This window comes from Pseudophryne corroboree, chromosome 12 (assembly GCF_028390025.1).
Source record: "Pseudophryne corroboree isolate aPseCor3 chromosome 12, aPseCor3.hap2, whole genome shotgun sequence".
Classification (NCBI taxonomy): domain Eukaryota; kingdom Metazoa; phylum Chordata; class Amphibia; order Anura; family Myobatrachidae; genus Pseudophryne; species Pseudophryne corroboree.
This window is the reverse complement of record NC_086455.1, coordinates 18,224,653-18,235,428: the sequence shown is the minus strand read 5'-3', so window position 1 is coordinate 18,235,428 and position 10,776 is coordinate 18,224,653. Positions and strand designations below refer to the sequence as shown.

The 10,776-nt window shown below is 39.4% G+C and overlaps 1 protein-coding gene across 1 annotated transcript in view; it reads right to left on the bottom strand.

Moving 5' to 3' along the window:
- Positions 1 to 1,919, bottom strand: part of LOC134981227 (hepatocyte nuclear factor 6-like) — an 18,280-nt gene extending 16,361 nt beyond the window's left edge. The window contains exon 1 of the mRNA XM_063948487.1: positions 931 to 1,919. Coding sequence (XP_063804557.1) covers positions 931 to 1,870 — 940 coding nt within the window. The 5' untranslated portion in view covers positions 1,871 to 1,919. The remainder of the gene's footprint in view (positions 1 to 930) is intronic.
- Positions 1,920 to 10,776: the final 8,857 nt, after the last annotated feature.

Genomic DNA, 10,776 nt, shown 5'->3' with positions numbered 1-10,776 from the left:
AAATAAAGCAGAAGGAATTAAAGACGTAAAATAGAATAAATTCTACAGCATGCGTGTGTGTATATATATATATATATATATATATATATATATATAAATAAATAAATAAAATATAAGGTATTCAAATTACACTATTAAAGTTAGAATGCAGACAATGACCTTAATTTGAAAATTAACATGTACATGTACATCAGTACGTGTATATATATATATATATATATATATATACACACACGCACGCATACATATAGTGCAAATGTGTTGATGTGTAGTATACGCTACTGAAAACACATTTATTGACTGCTCAAAAGAAACATTTACATTAGACAGCAGTAAAATAAAAACACTATGTATTAAGATCCAACTCAGCTATATTACAGTAATAATGGATTCTTCTATAAAAAAAAAAATGACTGTGCAAAATGAAAACCGCATTTCACTTTTGAGAACACATTATATGACAACCAGGAACAACACAGGGAACTCCAGAGAAGGCACGTACTGTAGCTGTGCAATTATATGAAGATACACACTGGAATTGCTATTAATTTGCATCGTAAACAGCAATCAAGCATTACGTGTAGTGCCGCAGTAATATGAGTTCATTTGCAAGGGCCCACCTAGAGTGGAAGTGTGTGTTGAACCAAATTCTGCTATTTTGTGACTTTGAGAAAAATGGACACTTTCTAGTAACCTGACCGGTTAAAACGTAATAGACTTATATATATATATATATATATATTTTTTTTTTTAATCTTAAAAAGACCTTCATATTCAGAACGCAGACAATATCTAATTAATGAGTTTAGACATCAAAAGTAATGTACACAATTTTGAGGTTGGTTGCCTGCTCATTACTCAATGAGCGGGACACTTCCCTGTATTGTCCGAGGTCTGGGCCTCCAGCATGCTTGAAAGAAAATATCTTACCTTCTAACCTTAAAGCTGCCATTCTCTGGAATTCTGGCTCCTGAAGCCACCGCCACATCCTCTTGAAGGTCTCTCTTCCAGATTTAAGCTTGCTCCATGGTTTGGGGTTTCTTAGAAGGTCTGAGAGCGTCCCTTGTGACCGACAGAGGACCCTCTCTGCAAAAATAGCTTGGGGAATGCTGTATCTCTTCAGTTCTGCAATAATTCTTTGGGCAACATCTTTGGTATTAATTTCTTCCAGCTGGCCGGAAAGAGTAGTGCTTTGGGTTGGCATGGGTGCATTTTGCCGACAGTTTATCTCGGCTCTGTGGTGGACATAATGATGTTGGTGCATGTTGTTGGGAGACCCCACTCCAGAAGACGGTGGTGGGGACAACTCTCTGGAAAAGTGCTGGTCTATCCTGCTGAACATACTGTGGTGGGCATCAAAACCATTTCCAGATACCATCTTCTCGTTAGACAAGTGTCCCGAAGGATGACCATAACCATGCATGGTTGTCAAGTTAGGACTAGGTAAGGAGGAAAGGCCCTGCCCCATGCTTATATCTTTAGGATAGTGACTATAAAAGTTACTTGGAGGGCCAAGGCCCCTGTCCTCCCTCATCAGAGTAAAACTTCCAATCACATTCCCAACTGGGACACATTGATGATGCTGGTGATGATGGAACTTTTCATGGAGAGGCTGCAGTGGCGTCAAGGTCGTGTAGCTGTTAGCCGACGCTGGTGGAGAGTCACCCCCAAATCCCAACCCAGGGTGCAGTGAAGAAGCCAGGTGGTGTTCCGACCGGTGATAGTCATTTCCATCCAACACGGAGGTCATACTGGAAACCAGTGAGGATCTCGGAACAGGTGGATGTAAAGTCCTACCTTGATTGTGCATCAGCTCCTGGCCTGAGCTGGAAATCTCTTCACTGGTCTCCAAACCCAAATGGACATTCATGTCTTCAGGCTACAACATCCTCCTCTTTATCTAGTCGTGAGATCATTAATCTTTACTCTAAATTGACTGGAGAAAACCACAAATTTAGATCTGAGTCGGTTACTCCACCGTAATCATCTTTCCTCATAAAATAAAAAGACACAGTATATTTACATTTTTGATTCTGTTTAGATTCCAAATACCAGCCTCGTTTTTTTTTATGATAGGAGCCACACACAAAAAAATCACCCTTTACCTTCCCGGTGACTACGGTTGTCAATGATCATGCATTGTCCAGTAATTAACCCCTTACCACCCACATAACGATAAAAATACTGAAGCTAGGGGGATTTAAAAACACAAATCCTTACCTATTGCTACGTTTCTTAAATCAGGCACACACCATCAGCCCAGTTCGGTTTAACCTTCTTCATTCAATCTTGTTTTCGTGCGAAATTGAGGTGCCCCCTCGATCAGTCTGTCCGCAGGCAATTCCCAGGGACGCAGATTGTCTTAATTCTCTCCTTGCATGGACAGCAGAGTTTGTAGAACCTGACTGTGAAGATAGGCAGCTCTGGAGTGGGGGGTTTTCAGAGCTCTCTCCAAGCACAGGTCCTATTGTAGTGTTGTCTCCCTCTCCGAGATCAGTGCCCTGCTTGCTTTTCCTTCCAGCCCACAGCTAAGTCTCATCGATTTTTGTCCCAAACACTCCAGTTTCCTGCTACCACACGTCACCAGCCTAAAATCTGACAGATGTGCAATCAAACACCAACCAGGGATAACTCTTTAACTGCTGGACCCACCTCCTGCTTGCAGACATCCCACCCCGACACAATGTTGCTGTTAAATGTAAAAGAAAGGATGCACATCCGTATTGTAATATATTTTCTATTACATGAGAAAAATGACAAGAAGAAAACATGTAACCAAATGTTAAGAGATAAACGGATAATATAAAAAGGTGTCTGAATATTTACACGTATATATACTCGAATTCAGAGTTTATGGACACACACACACAAACATTTGTATTGCAATTCTGTATTTTTTAATCGTGTGTGTGTGTGTATGTATGTATGTATGTATGTATGTATATATATATATATATATATATATATATATATATATATACACACACAGATTGACTATCCCTTATCCCAAATTCATAATCCCACATTTTTGGGTTCCTTACTGAGTTAATGACATGTATATTATGTGTATATATATATATATTATATATATATATATATATATATATATATATATATATATGTCATTATCTCAGTGTCTTCATATATATATGAAGATGAAGATGAAATTTGTTTGCTCCAGAATTTAGCAGTCAGTTTTTCACTTATCTAAATTTGGCCAGACAAATATCCCCAGGTAGAGTAGAATGGTATGATTCATTACTACAATACATTAGTTGTATACAAAGGTGCAGTGCTCAGGTACAAAATACAGGTGTTATACACTGCTATAATACACAAGTATGCTCAGGTACAGTGCTAAGGTACAAAATACAGGTTTGGTTCATTGCTATAATACACAGGTACTATACAAAAGTACAGTGCTCAGGTACAAAATACAGGTGTGACTCCTTGATAAAATACACAGGTTCTATGCAATGGTGCAGTGCTCAGGTACAAATCCAGGTGTGCTTCATTGCTATTATGCCCAGGTTTTATACAAAGGTGTAGTGCTCAGGTACAAAATACAGGTGTGACTCCTTGCTATAATACACAGGTTCTATGCAATGGTGTAGTGCTCAGGTACAAAATACAGGTGTGACTCATTGCTATAATACACATGTTCTATACAAATAGCATTTTGCTCAGATACAAATACAGGTGTGGTTCATTGCTATAATATACAGGTTCTATACAAAGGTGCAGTGCTCAGGTACAAATACAGGTGTGGTTCATTGCTATAATACACATGTTCTGTACAACGATGCAGTGCTCAGGTACAAAACACAGGTGTGGTTCATTGCTATAATACACAGGTTCTATACAAAGGTGCAGTGCTCAGGTACAAATACAGGTGTGGTTTATTGCTATAATACACAGGTTCTATACAAAGGTGCAAGGCTCAGGTACAAATACAGGTGTGGTTTATTGCTATTATATACAGTTTCTATACAAAGGTGCAGTGCTCATGTACAAATACAGGTGGGACTCATTGTTAGATTACATAGATACATTCATTCTTATGGGCCCTACACATTTAAAGATCCGCCGCCGAGCTGCCCGACGGCGGATACGGCCGATGGGCGACCCGGCGGCGGGGGGGGTAGTGAAGTTTCTTCACTCCCCCGTCACCTGGCTCCATTGAAGTGCAGGCAAATATGGACGAGAGTGTCCATATTGGCCTGCATGCACAGCTGACGGGGCACCAGCGATGAACGAGCGCGGGGCCGCACATCGTTCATCGCTAGTGCCTCCCCACTCAAAGATATGAACGTTATCTTGTTCATTAATGAACGAGATCTTTCATATCTTTGAGGATTATCGGCCAGTGTGTAGGGCCTATAACTCATTCCATGCAAGTAATATTTGTTTGCTCCAGAATTTAGCAGTCAGTTTTTCACTGATCTAAATGTGGCCAGACAAATATCCCCAGGTAGAATGGAATCGAATGATTCATTACTATAATACATCAGTTGTATACAAAGGTGCAGTGCTCAGGTACAAAATACAGGTGTTATTCACTGCTATATTACACAGGTATGCTCAGGTGCAGTGCTCAGGTACAAAATGCAGGTGTGACTCATTGCTATTATACACAGGTTCTATACAAATGTGCAGTGTTCTGGTACAAAATACAGGTGTGGTTCATTGCTATAATACACAGGTTCTGTACAAAGGTGCAGTGCTCAGGTACAAAATACAGGTGTGGTTCATTGTTATAATACACAGGTTCTGTACAAAGGTGCAGGTCTCAGGTACAAAATACAGGTGTTATTCACTGCTATGTTACACAGGTATGCTCAGGTGCAGTGCTCAGGTACAAAATACAGGTGTGACTCATTGCTATTATACACAGGTTCTATACAAAGGTGCAGTGCTCAGGTACAAAATACAGGTGTGGTTCATTGCTATAATACAAAGGTTCTATACAAAAATACAGTGCTCAAGTACAAATACAGGTGTGGTTCATTGCTATTATACACAGGCTCTATACAAAGGTGCAGTGCTCTGGTACAAAATACAGGTTTGGTTCATTGCTATAATACACAGGTTCTGTACAAAGGTGCAGTGCTCAGGTACAAAATACAGGTGTGGTTCATTGTTATAATACACAGGTTCTGTACAAAGGTGCAGTGCTCAGGTACAAAATACAGGTGTTATTCACTGCTATGTTACACAGGTATGCTCAGGTGCAGTGCTCAGGTACAAAATACAGGTGTGACTCATTGCTATTATACACAGGTTCTATACAAAGGTGCAGTGCTCAGGTACAAAATACAGGTGTGGTTCATTGCTATAATACAAAGGTTCTATACAAAAATACAGTGCTCAAGTACAAATACAGGTGTGGTTCATTGCTATTATACACAGGCTCTATACAAAGGTGCAGTGCTCTGGTACAAAATACAGGTTTGGTTCATTGCTATAATACACAGGTTCTGTACAAAGGTGAAGTGCTCAGGTACAAAATACAGGTGTGACTCATTGCTATAATACACAGGTTTTATACAAAGGTGCAGTGCTCAGGTACAAAAGGTGTTGTTCATTGTTATAATACACAGGTTCTGTACAAAGGTGCAGTGCTCAGGTACAAAATACAGGTGTTATTCACTGCTATATTACACAGGTATGCTCAGGTGCAGTGCTCAGGTACAAAATACAGGTGTGACTCATTGCTATTATACACAGGTTCTATACAAATGTGCAGTGTTCTGGTACAAAATACAGGTGTGGTTCATTGCTATAATACACAGGTTCTGTACAAAGGTGCAGTGCTCAGGTACAAAATACAGGTGTGGTTCATTGTTATAATACACAGGTTCTGTACAAAGGTGCAGTGCTCAGGTACAAAATACAGGTGTTATTCACTGCTATGTTACACAGGTATGCTCAGGTGCAGTGCTCAGGTACAAAATACAGGTGTGACTCATTGCTATTATACACAGGTTCTATACAAAGGTGCAGTGCTCAGGTACAAAATACAGGTGTGGTTCATTGCTATAATACAAAGGTTCTATACAAAAATACAGTGCTCAAGTACAAATACAGGTGTGGTTCATTGCTATTATACACAGGCTCTATACAAAGGTGCAGTGCTCTGGTACAAAATACAGGTTTGGTTCATTGCTATAATACACAGGTTCTGTACAAAGGTGCAGTGCTCAGGTACAAAATACAGGTGTGGTTCATTGTTATAATACACAGGTTCTGTACAAAGGTGCAGTGCTCAGGTACAAAATACAGGTGTTATTCACTGCTATGTTACACAGGTATGCTCAGGTGCAGTGCTCAGGTACAAAATACAGGTGTGACTCATTGCTATTATACACAGGTTCTATACAAAGGTGCAGTGCTCAGGTACAAAATACAGGTGTGGTTCATTGCTATAATACAAAGGTTCTATACAAAAATACAGTGCTCAAGTACAAATACAGGTGTGGTTCATTGCTATTATACACAGGCTCTATACAAAGGTGCAGTGCTCTGGTACAAAATACAGGTTTGGTTCATTGCTATAATACACAGGTTCTGTACAAAGGTGAAGTGCTCAGGTACAAAATACAGGTGTGACTCATTGCTATAATACACAGGTTTTATACAAAGGTGCAGTGCTCAGGTACAAAAGGTGTTGTTCATTGTTATAATACACAGGTTCTGTACAAAGGTGCAGTGCTCAGGTACAAAATACAGGTGTTATTCACTGCTATATTACACAGGTATGCTCAGGTGCAGTGCTCAGGTACAAAATACAGGTGTGACTCATTGCTATTATACACAGGTTCTATACAAAGGTGCAGTGCTCAGGTACAAAATACAGGTGTGGTTCATTGCTATAATACAAAGGTTCTATACAAATATACAGTGCTCAAGTACAAATACAGGTGTGGTTCATTGCTATTATACACAGGTTCTATACAAAGGTGCAGTGCCCAGGTACAAAATACAGGTGTGGTTCATTGCTATAATACACAGGTTCTGTACAAAGGTGCAGTGCTCAGGTACAAAATACAGGTGTGACTCATTGCTATAATACACAGGATGTATACAAACGTGCAGTGCTCAGGTACAAAATACAGGTGTGACTCATTGCTATAATACACAGGATGTATACAAAGGTGCAGTGCTCTGGTACAAAATACAGGTGTGGTTCATTGCTATAATACACAGGTTCTGCACAAAGGTGCAGTGCTCAGGTGTGATTCATTAATACAGTATATTATTTTAGTTCTACACAAAGGAGTTTTATTCATAAAGCTGGACTGGAATACTGGTGCATTACAGATAGGCTTACCATACTATCCCTTAACCAGGACACTTATAGATTACACAGGTTCTGTGGCTGATTAAAACCAGGTAAAATGCAGGTTTACAGTCATCCAGCCACGGAACCTGTGTAATTCATGAATGTCCCAGTTTAAAGGGTTAGTATGGTAATCCTAATTACAGATGTAAAGTGCTTCAGTATGATACAGCAGAAACTGCTGCAGTATAGTACACAGGTGTTATAGATGGTGCACCTACTGTAGATAAGGGCTCAGGTACATGGCGCACGTCATTCATACCTTGCACAATGGCACTACTCTGGTGTACACCTATAAATTGTACGTGCAAAATAAACTGCATAACACATTAATAGTATATGAAGGTGCACCGCAAAGCCGCACTGACATTGACATATATAGACAACCATGTGATCCATATATAAATTATATGGGGCTGATTCTGAGTCAGATGTAAAATGGCTGTAGACGTGGGCAGCAGTGCAAGTCTGATTTACTAGCTTAGGTCAATGCAAGAATCTCTACAGTAACGCGGTATTTGTGTTTCTGCAAGTAGAAACCCATGCCGCACATTGATCTTACGCCAGCCGCCGCAACCATCATCATTAACAGCGACAGACCGGGGCCTCATGCAAAAAGGGGCCACGGTCAGGTCTCATCAGAGGGCGTAGACTCGCCGCACGTGTCATGACTCATGGCCACGCCCTGGCTCTCCCCATACCGGCCAAGCAGCTCTACTGATCGGCCAGGCTTTCAAGTGTTGGCACGTGCACCAGCTCCCCTGGTAGGTGCGAGAGATCTGTCAAATCCACGTACGCACAACTCGCGGAGCTTAATCTACAGGCCAATGCCCTCCCATTATACTCCCACAAGTCATGGTGTTTCCATGCTGCCACGAACCTCCCAATACAGCCAGCTCTGGATAAACATATTACCCTATGAAATCATTATTATACATGTATATGGATTTTATATATCCATTAGTATTAATTTACAAATAATGTTCCGGTTGCAAAAACACGCCCCCTTGTACCAGCCATCGGTATTTGGAACATAGTAGGACAGCATTTAGCCGTAGTTTGGTGAGGAATGATAGTACGCCTACAGAGCATTTTGCTAATGGGATGATTCTGGTGACTTATTTGTTTGTTGCACACTATTCACAGTCTGAACCCAAAAAAACGTTGTTGCTTCCTTCTTCCCAGGCCACCTAGAAGGGAGTGTGTGCTCCGTATGCTAAATCATGCCAGAACTTTCACTGCCCATTCCACGAATGGCTGTGCTCCATGACCATGATTAACAGTGGGGTAAAGTGCTAACGTGGGGGCCGGGGGACGGCAGTAGCTCGATGCGATGTTGAGCATGGTAGCCTGGCTATAACCAATTCATACAGATATAAACTTCCATATACACACACCAAATGCACAAAATATTTTTTAAACAGAGTGATACCGCCCTCACCTAGGGAATGTAAAAATTCTAGGGTGGGTGTCTGAGCATTGGGTGGGGAGGAAATGTTGGCAAACCCTACGCGTTTCGTCCAGGATGGACTTCATCAGAGGTAAGTGATTTCTAAAAGATTCTTAGATCCATAGGTCTTTATGTGTCATATAATTCCAAAGAATTAAAGAATGGCTTTGAAGGCCTATTATTAGAACTTCTGCTCATTAATTTAATACGGAAAAAGGGTATTGTGTCACCCAGACGGGCCAATAAGGATAAATACCAAAATGTGAGAGAGAATCAGTCCTTATCTGGCAATAAAAACAGGGTATATTCAATACCTGAACTTTACTTCTGAGCCACCATAATTTCATAAAAATTTAATTTAAAAACAGCGGGTTAATTGGATGCTTTGGTTAAATCTAACCACAGACTAGAAATCCTGGCATGCAGCCAGACCATGTGTTTGTAGCTTGCAGGCTGGAAGATCATATATATATATATATATATACACACACACACACACACACACACAGGTTGAGTATCCCCATATCCAAATATTCCGAAATACGGAATATTCCGAAAAACAGAATTATTTTAGTGAGATAGTGAAACCTTTGTTTTCTGTTGGCTCAATATACACAAACTTTGTTTAATACACAAAGTTATTAAACATATTGTATTAAATGACCTTCAGGCTGTGTGTATATAGTATATATGAAACATTAATGATTTGTGGGAATGTACACACATTTTGTTTAATGCACAAATGTATTAAAAATATTGGCTAAAATGACCTTCAGGCTGTGTGTATAAGGTATATATGTAACATAAATGCATTCTGTGCTTAGATTTAGGTCCCTTCACCATGATATCTCATTATGGGATGCAATTATTCCAAAATACGGAAAAATCCGATATCCAAAATACCTCTGGTCCCAAGCATTTTGGATAAGGGATACTCAACCTGTATTTATTTAGAAATGGTAGGACCCAGCGCCTTCCGTGTATAAATGATCAATCAATAGAACAATTTTGCGAGTACCAGAAAGATGATAAATTCAAACATGTAACGTTGTCTTTGATTCCTGTTGATCCGTTGTCTGTATCACAGAAGAGTATGTTGCATGGAGTACAAAGAAAAGGACAAAAAATACAAAAAAAATTAAATAGTGCAATATTGCAATAAGATGTTTAATCCGTGCTCCAATGATTTAATATAATCAGTGATTTCTTGTGCACCTAAACTTTAGATAGCACCAATTGTGAAAAGAACATATTAAAATAGATGTGCCCACATCCTATAGATAATGATATAATAATACTATCAGAACATCAGTTCTTTTTATGTAGCAGGATCTTTAATTCTTCATCTCAGCTTATAGGGACAGACAGCTTTGCACCTTAAATCCAAAAATAGACTCTCTCAAACGGGAAGAAGGCTGATAGCATAATACTTTTTTTTTTTTATTATTATTATTAAACACTATACACCAACATATAAAACATATAAAATGGACTTGTAAAATAAATAAGAGTTTCAAATGCTTATCTGAAAATCTATGGAGGAGTATGACGTGTGACCCAACGCGTTTCTTACTTTGTTCACTGTTATAGGACTTCTTCAAGGGGATTGTAAGTATGTATAATGTACAAATCCATTTTATATGTTTTACTGTATATGTTGGTGTGTAGTGTTTATTTTTTATTTTTTTAAACGTATTACAGCATTATCCACAACCAAGCGTGTATAACAGTATTGAAGAAAGGAAAAGGGCACATACATAATAAACACTCTGTAGAGTAGAGAAGAAAAGGAGAGGACATCCAAAATAGTACAATACTAAATATAAAAATTACAAAAAATGTTGAGGATAATCTATATAATAAAATAAAGTGCTGATATGGGAAATAGACAGATGAAGAGGACAAGAGATGGAGTAAGAGGGGGAGAGAGAGGAGGAGCAAAAAAGTGGGGGGAGCACTAAACAGAGACAAGAGGAGAGAGAGAGAG